We start from the raw sequence: 20,572 nt of genomic DNA, 5'->3' as shown, positions 1-20,572 counted from the left end.
ATATATCATTTTATAAGAGCATGCTAAATTAAGCTCATATAACAGCATTGTGATCTGTGGTTTATTTGTTTTGAGTTTTGTATATATGACAGTATAGCACAGCATTGTACTGTATCATGAAATATCAATGCATCATTCACAAAAAATAGCTTTGCAATGTACTGAAGCCCTGAAATGAATTTGAGAGCTCTAATTTTTGTATTATATTACCTTGCTGTAGAGTAGTTTTGAAGCTGGGAAGCCAAGTTGAATTTTCTGCTGCACTAATTGAACTGCAAGAAGAAGTGAAACCACTGTGGAAATTATTGTCCTGTCCAAGAGATTTTAAACGTACAACAGTTGACAGATTCTTCAGAGATGCAGGCTTTGCATTAGATTGGTGTGCATTCAGATTGGTAAGTGGTGCACTGGTAATGCATGAAAAATTATTCGCATCTTTTTTGATTCAGGAAAAATTATCACAACATAGCTAACAATCCCATTTAAGGCAAAAAATAGATCCAATATAAAATAGATAGTTTAATTATTTTACTTGAAGTCTTAAGGGTGTTAACAGGATGCCAAACTTTCATCATGTTCTGAAATGCACTTTGTCTTTTATTTTCAAATGAAGAGAATTTGATGAAACGATGTTGTTTAGAACTAAGTAATTTTGAAAGTTATAGTTTGAGTTAACATGTAATGATATCATCTCACATCTTGAGTAGATATTTATACAGTCCTCCAAGTTACTTTTATTCATAGTGATTTAATTCTGTACTGACTGATTTGAACACCTGATTCTATTTTCAGGTAATTACTGAAGAGTTGTCATCTTTGAGACATCTGGCACATCATGAAGTAGGTGTAGTGGACCATTACAATAATCTTATAGAGTCAGATACAATATGGTCCGCACCCTCAAAGGCAGAAGTTCCACAAAGAAGTTATGTTAATGAGTTTGTTGCAACAATTTTAGTGCCAATGCTGATTATGATATGCCTTGTTATCATATTGTCCTTAATACTTTGCTTTCACCATGAAGGGATGTAAGTATTTGTACCCCTGAATTTGCAGATAGTTCAGTTTTTGTTTGTAGTACTGTAATTATTTTACTTTTCAAAATTGCCTGTTCTTTCATTTATATATATAGTGGAGGGGAGGAGGATTGACAACACCCTAAGGAACCATTTATTTTTAATGAAGAATGAAGATCGAGGCAATACATGATCTTGCCAATGATGTTGCTTCTGAAATTCATTTAGAAAAAGTATTATTTCATGTTGTAAGTTTGGAATACCAGTAACCATTTATTTTTTTCACGTCTTTTTTGTTTTCATTTGTATCTCAACTGCAGTTAAAGATGAGCTTAAATAGTTTTTGCTCTTTTAACACTTAAGGAACATGAGATTGGACACCAACTTGTACAAACACCTGTTACAGTTCTTAAGTCTAAATTAGGCCGCTTTTGAGTGGCTAATCATACAGGCAATGAGAATCACCCATATGACTTCTCAAGTATACATCAGATTGCTCTCTTTGTGCACTGATGTCCAGTGTGAGAGTTTCTCATCCGTGGTGATGCCAGTGGCCCTCTATACAGTGTTGCCAACTGTTGCCTTGTTCTCCAAGCCGATTCCCTATTTCACATGCCTATCTTTAAATCTAAAATTTCTATAAATCAGACAATGGAAAATCTGGAATGAAATAATGATAAGACTACTGAACGCACAAGCTTTTGGCCAGAAGGTCTTCTTCTGAAATAGACAACATACAAACACACTCATGTAAATGCAGGTCACTTGCAAATAACCACTGTCTCTGGCTGCCGAGGCCAACCTGCAAGCAACTGCGCATAATGGGAGATGCAGTCTGGATGATGGGGATAAGGAGGAGGCTGAGGTTGAGAGGGGGAGGGAGGGCAAGTTAGAGGTAGGGGACAGCAAAGTGCTGTTTGTAGGAGCAATAAAAGGCTTTGGAGTGGGAACAGGGAAGGGATAGGTGAGTGAAGGACAATGACTACTGAAGGCTGAGACTAGGAGGATTACAGGAACCTGGGATAAATTGCAGGGAGAGTTCCCATCTGCACATTTTGCATCTGCACATTTGCGTCACTGAGTTCTTATTTAGTAATACAACCAACTTAAATTCTCTTGCAAAATGTTACTTGAATCGGAGAGAATTATTTTGACGCAGCTGTATGATTTTTTGTAAATATGATGGTAATTGTTGTTCTTTTAGCATGTTTTGTGTATGCTCATCTTTTGTCATGAATTTATTTTGAGTCACTGTAATTCTCCATCTCGATCACTATTCTTATTTAATGTTATTCACCATAATGTGTTTCAGTCACAGCCATGTTTAGAATCACATCATTTAAAATCTTGATACACTGTATCTCGTCAGTTCTGACGTATACTTGTTCTGTAGAGTAGCCTATGTGCACTTGTGCCATCAACTAGTCTGTGATAGAAGTGTATATGAGAACTTTCAAGATACAATGTATCAAGATTTTTTATGTGGTCCTGAGTATGGCTGTGGCTGAAACGTGAGAAGGTGTATATATTTTAAAAAAATAAAAATAGCAATCAATGTTGGCAGTGTTGTTGTGGCTGCACTATTGTGCATTTGGGTGTCCAACTGGTTGTGTGTGTATTGTGAATGTGTGTACTTTACGACAGAAGTAAAGCCATGGCTCAAAAGCTGTGTTCTGTAACATATCTATACACTGCATATGTCTGCTAAAGGTGAGTTGTTGCCTTTCCATTATTTTAAGTAGTGTTCCATCCAAGATGGACTATTATATTGACTAGTAACAATGTTCACGGGCTTGTATAATGATTTTATGTCATTAAAAATGTAGGAAAAGATAGATTGCTGCTTACCGTAAAGAAGATACAGTAAGTTGCAGACTGGCACAGTTAAAGGACACTTGCGTAAAGCTTTTGGCCTCAGCCTTCAACAGCAAAAGAGAGACACATGCCAGTCATACACACAAGTAAGCACACCTGATGCACCCATGACCATCAATTCCAGTGTCAGATACACTTGCTTGTGCGTATGAATAGTGTGTATTTCTCCTTACTGATCCAGGCTGTGGCCGGAAGCTTTCTGTGTGTGAACTTTAATTGTATCTGTCTGCAACTTAATGTGCCTTCTTTGTGGTAAGTAGATTCTATCTTTCCCTGCATTGTTGATATTCCTGCCTCAAATTTCCATTATTTGATTTTATGTCATTCATAGACAACATTTATTATCATTTTAGTCCTGATATTAGTTACAGAGTTTGATCATATTTCATATGTTTTCATATTGTTTTGATATTCCTTCTTGACAGGTTTGATGAATCAGATGAATACTTTGAGTCACTGTTTGATATATTTGAACAATTATTGAGGTGAGAGAGAGAAATAGAGTGAAGAGATGGAATGCCATATAACATAGAATTCACTCCTTAATACTACTAAGTTGTTTTACTGCATATATCAGTTTGCTTTTCAATATGTGTTATATCCAGTAATTTTCCCTATTAACTATCTGAAAAACTAGAAATACAATATTTACAGATGCATAACTGCAAAAACCTGGTATGATTGAACCTGCTTGTGAAAGTTAGTATTCATATTTCTGACTCATCTACCTGATGCAAGGGTACGTAAATCATGTGATAGTATGTAATAGCTGCTTTGTAATATCAGCATTAGGTTTATAATTCAATGAACTGAATTACTGTCATCTCGTAGAATTGGGTGTACTGCCGGTGGCCCGCATCTTCCCAACATGATTAAACTGTATTACTGTCGGTCTACACTTTTGATATAAAAGTGTAGGGGAATATAACAGTGGAATAGTTTTCAAATTAGAATTTCATGTTCTACATCTACATCTGTACTCTGCAAACCACCATGAGGTGCATGGCAGAGGGTGCGTCCCATTGTGCCAGTTATTAGGGTGTCATTCACATATAGAGTGTGAGAACAATGATTGTTTGAATGCTTCTGTGCATGAAGTAATTATTCTACTCTTATCCTCATGATCCCTATGTGAACAGTATGTAGAGGGTTGTAGTATACCCCTAGATAATCACTTAAAGCTTGTTCTTGAAACTTTGTTAATAGACTTTCTCGGGATAGCTTACATCTGTCTTCAAAGAGTCTGGCAGTTCAGTTCCTTCAGTATCTCTGTGATACTCTCTAACAGATTAAACAATCCTGTGACCATTCAAATTGCCCTTCCCTTTATATATTAAATATCCCCTGTTAGTTCTATCTACTACAGGTCCAACATACTTGAGCAATATTCTAGAACTTGTCACATGAGTGATTTGTAAGCAATCTCTTTTGTAGACTAATTACACTTCCTCAGTATTCTACCAATGAATCAAAGTCTACCACCTACTTTGCCCATGACTGAACCTTTGTGATCATTCTATCTCATATCCCTACAAATTGTTACTCCCAGGTATTTGTATGAGTTGGCGGATTCCAACAGTGACTCACTGATATTATAGTTATAGGATTCTACATTTTTTTGTTTTGTGAAATGCAAAATTTTACATGTCTGAACATTTAGAGCAAGTTGCCAACCCCTGCACCACATTGAAATCTTATCATGTACTGACTGAATATTTATGCAGCTTCTCTCCGACAGCACTTCATTATAGACAACTGCATCATCTGCAAAAAGCTTGATTTCACTATTAATATTACCTGCAAGGTCATTAATATATGGCATGAACAGCAAGGGTCCCAACACATTTCCCTGGAGCACACCTGAAGTTACTTCTACATCTGACAATGACACACTATCCATGATAACATGTTGTGTCCCCTCTACCAAAAAGTCCTCAGTTCAGTCACAAATTTCATTTGATACCCCATATGATCGCACTTTTGACGATAAGTGTAGGTGTGGTACTGAGTCAGATGCTTTTTAGAACTCAAGAAACACTGAATCTACCTGGTTGCCGTGATCCAAAGCTGTCATTATGTCATGTTAACTTCATCAGAGTTTATACAAAAAATTTTGTACATGTTCTTATGGTAAATATCCTCCTCTATTTAAGATAAGAACTAAGTAAAGGTGAAAAATCAACTGCAGTTTGGCATTTTGATTGGACTACAGATTGAGTATAATATAAATTACTTATCATGTGTGTCACAAGTTGCAATGGCAGTAATATGGTATTCATTGAATCACCATTTGGTACCGAGCGGGGTGGCGCAGTGGTTAGCACACTGGACTCGCATTCGGGAGGATGACGGTTCAATCCCGTCTCCGGCCATCCTGATTTAGGTTTTCCGTGATTTCCCTAAATCGTTTCAGGCAAATGCTGGGATGGTTCCTTTGAAAGGGCACAGCCGATTTCCTTCCCAATCCTTCCCTAACCCGAGTTTGCGCTCCGTCTCTAATGACCTCGTTGTCGACGGGACGTTAAACATTAACCACCACCACCACCATTTGTATTCCAGAATGGTTTGTCAACTATGAATACCATTTTCATGTTCATTCACATAATTTTACAAAAAAAAATGAAATAATAAAACAGAATGAGTTGCTGCCACCAATGAAAGTCATTTGACTGTGTAAATCTCAGCATTTTTATTACTGAAGCTGATATTTTATGGTCGGATTGACGTAGTCAATGAATGTCTGAAACTGTAACAGACAAGACAGTGCAGAAACCAATGTTGTGTAATTCATTGGATGTGAACTGGTGAATGTTTATGATTGGGCAACAGTCAGTAATGATGGAGCACCACAAGGTTCAGTTGTAAACCCACTAATGTTTCCCTTTTATATAAATCTTTATATTTAATACATAACAAGTGGAATGACTTTCTGTGTAATGATGCAACTGTTATATTAAATCCAGAGGGACATAAAGCAAAAGAAATAAGCTGCACATAATGTTTTTGTATAAGAATTATTGACTAGTTTTCTGTAGGATAAAAGGCAGTTTGTGCATCCAAAGGTATAACATTAAAGATAAATGTAGTACATTGACAAGAGCTAATAACTAAAGCATAACCTTAAATTTTTATTGGTGTACTTATTCATCAGAATTCAAACTGGAAGAAACATGTTCTGTAGCCATTTAAACATCTCAATTCAACTAAATTTTCAGTTTGCTTGAACTACTGAATAGAGACAAGTAATTTACAGTATTTTGCTTCCTTTCATTTCTTAATGGGCTGTGAGATCATGTTGTGGGGCTACAGTGTTCATTGCACAAATGTGTACAGTAGGAATAATGGGCAGTGCTCACCCATCATCATCTTGTTAAACACTTATTTCAAAATTAAGGAATACTAATTACAAGATGTTAGTGCATAAGCTCATATATGGAATAGATGAAGTTATCCAGAAGGAACACTCTTAGCTTACTTTGAAGTTTAGCATCATTCTCTGTTAGACATTTGATATCATTAGGCATCTGCACAAAGAATTAATTCTGCCTGATATGTATGTAATGGTACATCACTTATGTGTATGAGAAATTTGAAATTTATGGCATTCCATTAATGATTTATGCCCAGTCAGCTAAAGCCTCATCTACAGTTAATGAATTGTGTAACATTCTTTTTCCTAAGGATGATGTAAGCCATTTGTTAGCTGGTTGTTAACATAACAATACGTCAACTGTTTTAACAAAGTGTTGTGGTTCACACAGTCAAATATCGTGTATAAATCACAGAAAATACAAACTACTGCTGTTTTATTATTTAATCCCTACAGAAAAATGTAGGAGATAGATAGCGGCGGAATTAAGGCATTGAGGGCAGGTTATGATTCACACCCGGATAGCTCAGTCACTAAGAAGTATCTTCTGTGAAGTGTCTATGTTGCCTTACCTGTGAAGGTGGGGTAAGTGTAGTATGAAGATAGAGTGAAAGTGAAAATTCAAATGCTGGATAAATTTCTGAAACAGTTGTGTCTGATTGATCAAATAATACTGAATATTGTAGAGAAATGCACAAAGGAAAGAGAAAGAAGAAGTTGCAGGGAAAGCTCACATTAACTACTACTTTTTTTGTACATCCTTTTCAGCTCTTCCCATTTTCATGAACAGCTAAGAAACATGTAACAGGCAGAATTTGTAGCCAAGTTGTTTATGTACTGTAGTGTTGATAATACATATGATACCAAAATCTAACTAAAAAAGTAAAAGAATAAAGATACAACGAATTACATAGCTATTTGTGTTAAGGAGTTGTAACTGATTCAAGACCACATATTTAATGCCTCTGGTTGGCATAGTGTTATGATTATTTATGTTTTATTTGCTTACTGTAGTTTTGTATTGACTTAAACTGCTATTTAACAAAGCATGTGAAGATAGAATACACAGTTTTTGCATGATAGTCAATCTTCTGTTTTAACATTTTTGCATGATAATCAGTGTGTTGTTTTGATGTCGCTGTTTTGTTGCATATCATTTCTAGGCATGTTTAATTGTGTTAGTGGCCACTCTCTTAGTAGACTGACTCCATGTGGATAAGAGGAATGGTGATGAGTGCCTTATCCATGAAGTCGTGCTTTACGCGTCAGCTCCATTGAGAGAAAAAACAACCTGGAACAAATTAAATGGTTCTGTAGGAGATAAAAGGGTAAAATTACACATTATTTATATTATTCACATCTTGAATTTCAACAGTTGTCTGAAAAGTAGTGTTAAATTTTTGCTTAATGCATTATAATAGATAAGCAAATACAGAATGCATACATTATACTTATCATCTAAACCTATTAAATGAAACTTTGTAAGGAACACAAAAGCAACTGTCCTGCACATAACACTTGTCTTATTCTCAGTTTTTTCTCTTTAGCATCTCTGTAGCATTTTCTTTTTCTTGTAACTGTATAATAATTATTGACATTATATGTGGAGTAGCAGTTTGCACTGTAGTGGGGTAATATTTGTTTATATAAAAATGATAGTGAATGTTCACACTGCTCTTCTTGCTGCTTGCTGTCAGAAAGATAAGTGACTAATAGTGAAGTTAACCATTGTTGCAACACCAGAGATCAGCTAATGAGTCCGCACATGGATCATCATGAATAAAAGTTAAATAAAGCAAGAAAAACACTGTTCATTAAGTGTAGTTGGATTTCAAAATATTAGCTACATCACTATCCAGGGGTCAACCAATGCATCCACCTCATTAACCCAAAATGAAATCAGTCACAAGTTTAATAAATCTGTAAGGGCAGGAATTTGTATGTAATAATTGTTACTTCTCACAGTGATTTAACGTTTTCGCTGACTGAGTTTATTGCAAAAAAGAATGAACAAAATATCCTTTCACATTTTTCACAATAGATTATTATTAACATAATATTTGTCAGTGTGAGAATCTAAGTAAGTTGACTAGTGTCACTTGTTCACTTAACCTTTCAGAAATCCATGAAAATGATTTAAAGTGCTTCAGCACACTTCTAAGTTGAAGTTCTGTGATTGCAAACTAATGAGAACAGGGCTCAGAAGTGTAGACTAAGTTCCCTAACCTGAAATTATTCAGAGTCCTCATGCCGAAAAAATGTCTCAAAGTCTTTGCGATCAACACGTGAGAAAAATTTACGTGTCCAGCCACACAAGCTAAAAACATTTCAGAGTTCCTCACAATCATCACATGCAAAATTTTTACAAGGCCATGACTAAATGCACACATGCAGCAACATCCAGCTGCACATACATCCTATCTGTTTGTGATTTCCACTCCAAATGACTGTCAAAATCTAAGTCCCCACACAAAAACATCAGTCATTAATTATACCCTCACGCTGATGTGAGTCCAGTCCCCTTATATCTGACTCCCAAAAGCATACAGAAATTGTAAATTTAATGATATGTATACACGTTACACATGGATTTGGATGCAAATTTCATTAGCTTTTCAATGCTGTCCATTCTTCTCATTTAATTGTTTTCTCACAAATGGAGAGTTTTTGTTCATATGTGCACTATTTTGCATCATTGCATCACTAGTAAATGTTAAACTATTTACAGTCATACATCTGTAAATACCTCCATTTACTAATGCAACCACTACTTTCACTATTTCATGTTTTATATACTTTCAGCATGTAATGTGAAATATATAGTACTCACAGAAAACCTGTTACAACAGCTTAATAGTATTCACTGAGACCTATCCATTGTATGAATTGCTTAAGGCATTAGCGAGTTGTTAATTTTTAAAGATCATTTCATATCCAAAATATTTAACACTTGTAAACTATATCTCATAGCAAGTGGGCATCTTCACTCATGCCCTCATCTAATTTTTGTCTTTAAAACCATGTGAGTGGCTTCTCTGTCATTGGTTTGGTGTAGTTTTTATTTAGAGTTTCTCTTCTTTCATATTTTCTTTATTCAATTGGTTTGGTCATGGTAGCTACCCTCCCCAGTTCATTTAAACAGTCCGGTTTTCCCACTGCACAGCCTGTGTCTGCAGTCAGGATTTCTCATGCTTTAAGTTCTGCCAATCATTGCTTGTCTAAGATGCTGCCACCTACTGACAGAGCCCCCAAAGCTTGTCTGGCTTGGCATGGCCCCTCAGCCATCAAAACGCACTCTCTTGACTGTCATAACATTCACTGCTCAAACTGCTAGCATTACAACAAGACACACACACATGGGTGTGTATGTTGTTCAAGTTTATTGTATGCAAATCCTGGATGTGCCATCTCAAGTTCCATTCTCTCTTCACACAATATGTCACCACTTACCAGCAAGGCAGGTGCAAGCCAGTTTCTTTGTCCTTAACATAGTTTCGTTTTATAATTTTTGGTATTGCGTCAAATCTAATGAAACAAAAGTCACATATATGTTCATTTGTGCACCTTCATTCTACTAAATAAAAGTGTGTGAAGCCACAGGTACCCATTATCGCTGTGAAGTGCAAGTTGTTATGCGGTCAAATGCAGATACTGAATATCAATGTGTCAAGTACCTAAAATGGAAGAATTAGTATGTGGACTGATATTCTCATTCTCTATAACTGATAGGCAGTGTTGTGTACAATTTACCGCTATTGTTCTGTATTCTCACCACCCTGAAGAGTTTTCTTCAGTTGTACCACAAACGTAAATAAGTCATATTATAACAGATGCACAATCAGTGTTAATTTTTACTTTCATACAAAATTCCTTTGTTCAGTAGCCAGTTTACTGGTATGGGATTTCATTGTGGAATAGTTGCTTGTGAGATTAACATCGTTTTTTTATTATGTATAGTAACATTTTTAGCTGTGGTAAGGATGATCAGTTCACTTTAAATGGTATATCACACCTTTTTGCTTCGCCCCATTCTTGTATGTTCCCGTTAGATTTTGTTGTATTGTCACTCAAGTACTGTAGTCAGTTTGGTGATCTGAAACCTCATATCTTTAAATTTACAGCTTAAGAGGAAATAGACAATGGCTATCTTTTTTCTACAATTTCTTTTTAAAATTTGTCCTCTTTTTGCAAATGAAGTGATACCTAATAAATTTAATTCTATTTCTTGTTAGAGGCTGTTGACACATTGATTAATATTTATTTGTCTTGGTTATCATTTTTGGCCTATAAGACCATAATCAGGCACCATCAGTAAAAGTTAATATTATAAAACAATCCTAAGTTCTTTTTTTCCTTTCATGAATATCAAGTTATTTTACCAGATGGTGACAGAAAAATTGAGTTGACATGCACTAAACATTTTTGAACATGTTGCAATAGATATTCAATCATATTGGTATAATTGTGAAGGATTTTTACTCCCTTGTTATAATGGTGCTACACTTGAGAGGAGTATAAGTGGCAGTTGAGGGTCAATAAAGGAAGGATTCCATTCTGCAGAAATCTGAAATCTTTGGACAAATAGTATATTTGCATCAGCACCCACCCCCAACCTTTGCTTTCCCACAGTTCTATAGCTAAGTAACAGGCAGTGCTCCATTGTTGATCAGGAGCTGGCTGGAGCTGTGCAAATCAAATACACTGTTGTCACGTAAGATATGCCAGTGAGAGGCACATTTTCAAGAACTGTCATTGTGCTATAGTGCTACTTAGGAGACCACAGTGAAAATTACTGTAGAAATAGTCTCACAGACGAAGGGAACAGTTTCCCATTGACAGCTATAGACGAAGGAATTTGAGGACTGGAATGCTAATTGCACATTTTAATTGGCACCTACATGGAGGATGGTGGGAACAAAAGCTTGGGATCGGCTCATAACACCTTGGCTGCTGGGCTAAGCCACACCTCTTCTCTCAAAGCAGCCAGCTTATAGCTTAAAAAAGAAATGAACATGTAATAAATTAATGCATCACAGAACTGAGCTGAGAATTGTTGGCAGGTTACTAGAAGGACCAGGTACAGTTTCTTTGCTCCTTTTTGTAAATAGTATTGACAAATCACTGTGCACAACACCATACACAAATCAACACTATATTCATAATGGCCACTTATTGCTTGGGCACACAATATTACATAGCTAAGGTTGGTACCGAGCATGAACATTCCAGAACAGCACGAAGTCAGCTGACTTTTACCAATCAGAGTGAGACCAAGGTGAAGTGTGCAATTGGTAACTATTGCCTCACCCAACCACTACTTTGACTGTAGTGTGGTGGAGTGCTGTGTACATTATTCCAATTTTTGAGACACTCTTTCACATCTAAAACATAGATTACATCCACATTAAATTTTTGTCCCAGGTCAAGGATAAATTTTCTTCAGATAATGAAATCAATGTAAAAAGAAGAATTTAACACATGATTGTTCTTTACAGAAGCAAACGGAACAAGCAGATGCCTGCAGTGCAAATGGTTCAGTACACTGCTGTCCATCGAGCAACAAATACATTGCGCTCTTTGTCAAACCAACGTGATGCCTGCACTGTTCCATCAGAAGTTGCTTCTTATAAAGTTCAGAATTCCAGCCCAAGCAATTCATTATTAAAAACAACCATTCCTAGGTCAGTATGTCCGTATTTATGTATTGAAATCAATAATTCTCTTAAAGAGTGTAAAAACCATCAGGTAGCCATAGTGTTCGTATTTAGATGAAGCTAAATTTATGTAGCTTTTGGCAAGCAATGTATGGCAGTTAATTTCTTATTTGCTCCACTGCTGTGTTTCTATGTTGAAGCTGAACATTGACTTCAGTTTTTCAGGTAAGAAAAAATTAATAATCATTTATGAATGTGTCTATGTTGTTGAAAACATGTAGTGCAAAATATCAGTTAATAAGCTGCTATCAAAAGGATGTAAGTAATGTCTTATTTGTTAGTTGTGAAAAAAGTATGCATCCTGTTTTAGAGATGAAAATAGCAGTTTCACAATAAAACAGTCTTCATGGTACCAGCAGGTATGTAATTCAGCAAATTCCACTTCTCTCTTTCCCTTGATGGCCAAGAGTGAGTATCAGCATGTGATAGGAAGATCATTGCAGATCACTGGAGTAATAAAGTAAAATATGGTGCTGTCGTCATTCACCTCCTGGGCTGTACCAAATGACAAACACCTCTCCTTCATTGGTTGAGTATGGGTATGATGAATCCAAGGTTCCTCAACTGGTGACTTGCAAGTCCTGCCAGTCTTCTTTAATTAAACTCTGGGCACGCCTCAGCAACCACTGTGTGACACTGAGGTGGAATGTTGTTGTCAGAGAACAGCGATCTTGGCTTAACTGCGTAGATTGTTCTTTGTAGATGGCAACCTCAGCGGAACCTGCAGAATGTTGGTCATATAAGGGTTATCAAGGTAAGTGGGACTATTTGTAGGTGAACACTTATTTGCCTAACTGCTTGTAGGCTGTAAATGGAGCCTACATCAATTAATAATCCTCCCAGCAGTTTAGGTGGTCTATAGGGCAGTAGTAACCCTTTGCACTCCGTAAGGCAGACTCATGGTGGCTCCGCGTGCTCTTATTTAAATCGCCGCCGCCTGGGCGGCAGTGCACCGCAGAGATTTTCATGGATCTCTTTGTGGAAACAATGTGGCCACTGGCCAACAATTGGGGTATACATTAAAACAAAATGTGTGCTTTCATTCAAATATTTACGTAAGCTTTTACAGTACAAAACTTTCCAATGTGTGGTATTTTTTGAAACACTCTTCAGAGTGGAGAGCATGTTTCGCAGTAATACACAGTTTCACACCTGCCACCTTTCTTTTTTCTGTCTGAGCACACTGCACAATCCTTATGCTTGTTCCCAGGAAGCTTGTTGATAATGTGAAACTTTCCATTCAAGCGTTCCTCGTCATCAGAAGTTGAACAACGTTCTCGTTTCTGTCCTTGAGTTCTTTCTTTGGCAACTAATCCTCTTGTAACACTTTTACGGAATGCTTTGTGAGATGGCATTGTCAAGTTGTTTTTCTCACAGTGGTTCTTGTATAGTAAATAGGTGTTTACAAGTCCTACCTCCAACAGCCAGAAGTATAGTTTTCGCCACCAGTTGAGACTTTTCATTAGAAAACCGTAACTGGAAATAAAATGGTCAGATCGATCAACTCCACGCATCTCTGAAGTATAATCAATAATCACATTTGGTTTCTTTATTTCTTCCCTTTCCTTTCTGTTTCTCCTTTCTATAAGTGACACTGAGTTATTGGCTTTTGTAGAAAGCATGAGAACTGTTCGTTTATCTTGCCATGCCAGAACCATCATTTTGTTGTTGCGGAGGCATTTTATTTCGTGCTTCCTTAGACGCAGAGTTCCTTTCTTGATTGCACCTGGAAGGTTTTTGTGATTGGCCTGAATCGTTCCTGTGAGATGCATGTTCTGTTTCAACAGTTCATCAGCTAATGCAACACTTGTATAAAAACGGTCAGTGTGCAAATGATACCCTGATTGCCCTGTAGCGTTTCTGATATTAGCTAGCAGCTGAAGAACTATTCTCTCAGAAAAATTCAAGTGTGGACAAATCAATGACTCAGTTGTTACAGTGCCAAAATAGGGTCTCAAACTGCAGATATAACCATTTGATGAATCCGAAATTACATAAACTCTGAGTCCCCATTTTGTTGGTTTTTGAGGATTGTACATTTTGAATAATACACAACCCTTGAACGGTACTGTAGATTCATCAGCAGCCAAATACTGATATGGTCGATAAATTTCAAGAAACGTGCCAGACAAGTAATTCAGTACATTTGTCACTTTACTGAGACGTGACTGAACCTGACTTGTTGACATGTGTAGCACTCGTCGGATTAGAAACACAAAGTGCCCAGAAAATTTGCATAAATCGTCAGTGACTAAAATAGTCTGGAAAGAAGTTGGATGATTGTAACCATTCTCTTGAAAAAAAGTCCTGAAACTTCTTACACTTTTGTAATGCCATATTCAGTAGCACACCGTGGAAGCATTTAATTTCTTCCATGGTAACATTTCTCCAGTCCCACCATGCAGAATGTTGTGGAAGTAGTGACACTTTACGTGTTTTTGATGTACCATGCCTATTTGTTTCATCTGCTATTTGTTGAAATAGGTTATCTGTAAAAATTAATTGAAAGAATCCGACGGGCGATGATGGAACAGCACTACGTTCTGTTATAAAACCACACTTTGATTCGTCAAAAGAAAAATCTGTGAAGTCAGTGTCATTGTCGCTCCACATTCGCCACGAATCCTCTGCTGAATCACTAGAAACATGCACATTGTCACTGTTTTCTTCGTCATTGTCACTTGAATTGTTTTGAAATGAATCACTATCATAACCAAAATCATTTTCACTCTTGTTTTCACTTAGAGATTGCTCTAAAAGATGTAAAATCTCTTCTTCAGAAAGGACTGTACGTGAAGAACTAGCCATTTCTAGCGCGTGGACTTGAACGTAATAATTACAATCTTTGACTTAACACTGCTGCTACTGTTCGACACCGAGTTAACACTAGTTCTCCTAGATGGCAGCAAACTGCAGCAATAATGCCTAGTAGACTCAAAATAAGTCTGAGAGCTTCGAAAAGTCGTGTCGAATGAGGCTCGACATCGGAGCGGAAAACAAATTTCGCGATGTTGAGTGGCACTCGACATTGGAGTGGAAAGGGTTAATACCCACAAGTATAGAGAAAGAAGCTCCTAAGTACAGACTATATGATGTGGGAGATGAAACTGTAACATATTTAATCTTCCAATACGTAACACTGGAGGCGAAAAAGTAGCAAATATTTGAGTAAGTGCAATGTGTGTTCCTCAAATTATGCATTAGACTTTTTTCTGACTCTGCTATATGCTGCAGAGCAGTCTGACTGACTTGGAAGGATAGAGGTGACCCTTAGCTTTCGAGCAGTAGGTCACTAAATTGTGTCTGTGCTCGTGGGTGGTTGGGACAGCTTCTTCCATGAACCTCTACCTAATGGTCACTTAAAACTTAAGATGGAGAAAATGTTAGAGCAATGCTATGTGCTAAATTTTTGTGTGAAGTTCAACAAGACCCCTCTGGAAGTCTTTGGAATGGTTAAGAAAGCCTTCAGAGACAATTTCCTTTCCAGACTGCTGCTGAACAGGTTGGTGAGGCCCATGCAGGACGCCCATCAACAACACAAACCTATAACCATGTAACTCGTGTGCACAAGTTCCTGAATTCAGATCTTTGAATAAGTATTTGCTTGATGTTGAAATTGTTGGAATTTCCAAAAACACTTGTTTGTCAGATTGTATTGGAGGACTTGGCCATGCGGAAGATTTCTGCAGAACCTGTGCCCAGAGTTTTTATTGATGCACAAAAACAACACCATGTGGAATTGTTTGAAGAACTCAGGCAACTCTGTGAAGCTGATCCCAATTTCCTGGATAACATGATCACTTGGGGTAAGTCACAGGTGTTTCAGTACAATCCATAGTCAAAGAGGTAGAGGACAAAATGGCACCTGACTTCAGGACTGTGCCAGAAGAAGACTTGCAAGAGTAAGTCCTGGATGAATTCCTTGTCCTGGATTGGTGTGACAATGGTGCCGCAACCAACCTACCACCCTGACCTGACCCTAGTGGACTTATTCTTCTGTCATGAGCTGAAAAGGAATCTCAAAGGAAAGCATTTGGAGTTGCTGGGCAACATGTTGTGAGCTACATTGAAGCCTTTGCTGAAGAGCATCGTGGTTGAGGGGTTACAAAGAGCTTATGATGCATGGAAACCATGCTGGCAAAAATGTGTTGATGCAGAAGGGTCATAATTTGAAGAATTTTAAGTTATTGAACCTATCCAATCAATTAATTTAAAAAAAGGCACATTACTTTCCAGACAAACTGTGTCATCCTAGAGAATGTGTCTAAGGGAAGAACTAATAAAGGGTCCATACTACTCTTCAAGGGCTCTAGCCGGCTTTACTAGAATAACAGGGAGAGATACCACACAATAATCACTGAATCAATCAAGAAACTGCAAAATGGTACACTCCTGGTGGGGCAGCAAGCTGCTAAACAGCAAGCCACCAGGAGAATATGGTGTGATTACAGGGCTGCATACCACTCTAAATTATAGCAGTGGGAGTCAGCTGCAAGACTGTAGTGCATCTGGACACCAATGAATGTGAAGTGTTACTGAGGTCAGAAATGTTATGAAAAGAATAAACTATGAGCCTGGAAAGGAAACAGCCCTCATTAATTCTGCCATTTTATGCATGACAAGTTACATGAGTAAATTGCAACAGAATTCATCAACCTGAAGAGTGGGCGTTTTATACCTAACCCTATGCAGTGCTTTAAATGACAACATTTTGAGTGCACAACCGTAGGATGCAAAGAGCAGGCGACAGATGGGAGATGTGGAGTGGCTGCTCACAAAGGAAATTATCCCTGTACAGCTACACCCATGTGTGTGAATTGGTTGCAGTACTGTCCAGCTGGGAACAGGAAACAACTAGTCTTCATACACCAGGAAAAATGTGCAGGAAATCGAGGTCACCCAAAAGACCCATCCAGCCTCCTACTTTTGTAAAGTCATTAATCTCTACTTTTGTAAAGCCATTTACCTAACAATGAAGCAAAAACCAGTTCTGACACACAAAGAGTGACGGCTACCTACACTGTAAATGTAGCAGCAAAGCTGTGCCACAGACTAAACCAGTATGCACACCTAAGACAGAAACAATAGTGTCAGTGTGAAATATTGTTGCAAAGAGCAGTGCCTCCTCATGGCAAGCAGGAAGGGAGCAGCAAAGGGGGAGGGGGAGAAAAAAAAATAGAGAAGCAGAAAGGCCTATATAGGTGTGTTGACTGGATAGAAGGCATGTGTAGTACTGGACTGGGAGCAGGGAAGGTGGAGGACAGGAACTAGTGAAGTTTGAGGGCAAAGAATATCTTGCAAGGAGTGTACCACTTGCACAGTTCAGAAAAAATTGGTGTTGGTGGGAAGAAGCAGTTATTTAAGTGAAGCACATCATGCGGGGGTCGCATGCTCAGCAACTGGGTGGTCCAGCTGTCTGTTGACCACAGTTTTGTAGTTGCCATTCGTGTAGACAAACAGCTTGTTAGTTGTTGTACACAGATAGGAAGCAACACAGTGGTTGCTGTCTAGTTGGTAGACCACATGGCTGCTTTCACAGCTGGCACTGCCTTTGATGTTGTAGGAGATGCCTGTGACAGACTGGATTAGGTGGTTGTGGGAGGATGTATGGAATAGGGCTTGCAGGGATTTGAGCCATGGGACAATGAACTGGGAGCAAATGTGGAGCCTGTGCCATCTAGGTTCTTCCCACCTACACTAGCTTTTCGGAATTGTGGAAATGGGGACTCTTCCTAGACTGCATCATTAACCCCCTTGGCCTCAACCTTCAATAGTCCGTGCCCTCCACTTGCCTATCCCTTTCCCTGGTGCCATTCCAGTACTACACAAGCCTTCTATCCCACCAGCATACACACACACAGTCTTTTCCTTTCTCTGCTTCACTTTTCTCCCCTTTCCCCCCCCCCCCCTCCACTCTGCCCTGCCCCCTCCACAGCACACTTCCACAAGTAGCACTGACATCTTCCCCCACCCCTACCCTGCTGTCCCTCCCCCTCCCTTCCCAGCACCTCTTCCATACCCTCACAACCTAACCCAGCCAGATTGCTGCTCATCTCAGATACAGCTGCCGTTGAACTGTAGCACTTGGAGACAACAGTGGCCATGTGTGTGTGACTTGTGCTTGTGTGAATGTGGATGTTTTTTCTACTTCTGATGGAGGACATAGTTTGAAAGCTGAACATGTCAAGTGTTATTTTCCCTTGTACCTGTCGGCATGTCAACACCTCCATCGTGAGGTGAGTAGCAATCTGTTCTTTTTATACTGTTGTTCTTCCATACTGGACTTTCCATTGTTTGACGAATAGTGATTTTCAAGTACTGTACACCCACAATAAAATATTTTTTAAAAATGAGTTAGACTTACAAAACATCATAAGTTTCATAATAATAATGAGAGTAGGTTTACTGTTGATTCCTGTGGTCATGAATATTTTGGAAGTATTTCATAGAAGTCTGGTTAATTAGTGAAATATTTTAATATACTGGGTGATCAAAAAGTCAGTATAAATTTGAAAACCACAGAATAATGTAGGTAGAGAGGTAAAAATTGACATACATCCTTGGAATGACATGGGGTCTTAATAGGAAAAAAAAAGCAAAGTTCACATAATGTCCGACAGATGGTGCTGGACAGCAAAACGTCAGTGACTATGCATGACAATCGTGTATAAAAGGAGCTGTAATGAGAGAGAGAATCAGATGCGCCAGCAGTCGCAGCGTGTTGACGTTACCTGAAAAGGCGCTTTTAGTGGATCCTATTGCCATAGGAAGAGGATTTGAACGGGTAAAGATCCGTTGACAAATGCAGGTGTGGCGAGAATGATTTCGAAGTTCGAAGCCACGGGTTGTTTAGACGATAGACTCCAAAGTGGCCGACCGAGCACAAGGCGTAATGCTGCTGAGACAGTTCAGGAAGAAATGGAGACTGTAGCGGGTTCATCTATGTACAGGGAAGTCAGCACTCGTGCAGTCACACGTCGCACCGGCATTCTGTACACTACTGTTTGGTTGGCACTTAGGCGTACCCTCCAATGCTATCCATACAAAATCCATCGGCATCATGAACTGTTACCTGGCAATTTAGTGAAGCAGAGAGCATTTGGGGTATGGGCGTTTCAAAAGATGGCGGAAGATGACGATTGGTTGAGTAACGTGTTGTGGACCGACGAGGCTCATTTCACGCTCCGAGGATCTGTCAACACCCACAACTGCAGAATTTGGGCTACCGAAAATCCTAGAATTGTTGTGGAAACTCCATTGCATGATGAGAAAGTCACGGTATGGGTTGGATTTACCACATCTACCATTATCAGGCCTTTTTTCTTTGAGGAAATGCGTGATTCTGGTTTTGTAACTGCTACCGTGACAGGTGAGAGGCACGCCGATATGTTACAGAATTGCATCATCTTCAGCCTCGCTGATAAACACCTGCTGGAACGTACGATGTTTATGAAGGATGGCTCTCCACCCCATATTGCTAGACGCGTGAAAGATCTCTTGTGCGCATCATTTGGTGATGATTGTGTGTTCAGCTGCCACTTTCATCGTGCTTGGCCTCCCAGACCTCAGTCCGTGCGATTATTGGCTCTGGGGTTACCTGAAGTCGCAAGTGTATCTTGATCGACTGACATCTTTATGGATGCTGAAAGACAACATCCGACGCCAATGCCTCACCACAACTCCAGACATGCTTTACAGAGCTGTTCACAACATTATTCCTTGACTACAGCTATTGTTGGGGAATGATGGTGGACATATTGAGCATTTCCTGTAAAGAACATCATCTTTGCTTTGTCTTACTTTGTTATGCTAATTATTGCTATTCTGATCAGATGAAGCGCCATCTGTCGGACAATTTTTGAGCTATTGTTCAACCACATGTAAAACCACATGTCATTCCAAGCATGTGTGTCAATTTGTACCTCTCTATCTACATTATTCCGTGATTTATTTAGTTTTCAAATTTATACTGACTTTTTGGTCACCTGGTATATTTCGATTAAAATATGTGCCTACAGGATGGGTAAAATAAAAGTGGTCCAGGAAATATTTATAAGACTAATGTGAAACTGATCCTGGAGAAATGGGTGGAGGAGAAAAGTTTTGGTTTCTCAACAGAGATGTCTGTATTTCCCTTCTTAACAATTCATGTTCTGTTTCCAACTTTCCTAAACTGAGAATTAGGGACCCTATACCTAATTTTAAAGAAATCCTAAGCCTTTACAGGCTCATCTTCAGATGACACATGGAGAAGCTTACATATTTGTACTTGCAATGTGGTGCTTGGCACTTGAGATTGCTTCATGCAGCAGTTTAGCATGAATGCTGGATGATTACCAGCAACAATCACTGTGTATAGTAACAAATAATAATAATTATAATAGTGTATAGTAGTCGATTCAGTGCCTGATAGGCAAAGGCAATGGAAGCTGCCGGTTGGATGCGAAGACAAATACTTGCCATACTGAAACATGAAGCAACCTCCATCTCACAGCAACATGCTGCAGGCATGAATATGTAATCTTTTGCTGCCACATTTGAAAATGAGCTGAAAACACTTAAAAATTAGTTCATGCAAATAAAGAAATGTTAGACAA

At 38.4% G+C, this 20,572-nt stretch overlaps 1 protein-coding gene across 2 annotated transcripts in view; it reads left to right on the top strand.

The window, feature by feature from the left end:
* The window catches only part of LOC126177110 (epsilon-sarcoglycan), a 109,727-nt gene that overhangs the window by 76,841 nt on the left and 12,314 nt on the right, over positions 1 to 20,572 (top strand). Inside the window, exons 5-8 of one of the 2 annotated variants that reach the window (XM_049924377.1) lie at positions 221 to 395; positions 793 to 1,028; positions 3,317 to 3,376; positions 11,757 to 11,942. In XM_049924377.1, coding sequence (XP_049780334.1) covers positions 221 to 395; positions 793 to 1,028; positions 3,317 to 3,376; positions 11,757 to 11,942 — 657 coding nt within the window. The remainder of the gene's footprint in view (positions 1 to 220; positions 396 to 792; positions 1,029 to 3,316; positions 3,377 to 11,756; positions 11,943 to 20,572) is intronic. The other variant, XM_049924378.1, reaches the window with a different exon arrangement.

The sequence above is a fragment of the Schistocerca cancellata genome, chromosome 3 (assembly GCF_023864275.1).
Source record: "Schistocerca cancellata isolate TAMUIC-IGC-003103 chromosome 3, iqSchCanc2.1, whole genome shotgun sequence".
Classification (NCBI taxonomy): Eukaryota; Metazoa; Arthropoda; class Insecta; order Orthoptera; family Acrididae; genus Schistocerca; species Schistocerca cancellata.
This window is presented reverse-complemented; position numbering and strand designations above follow the sequence as displayed.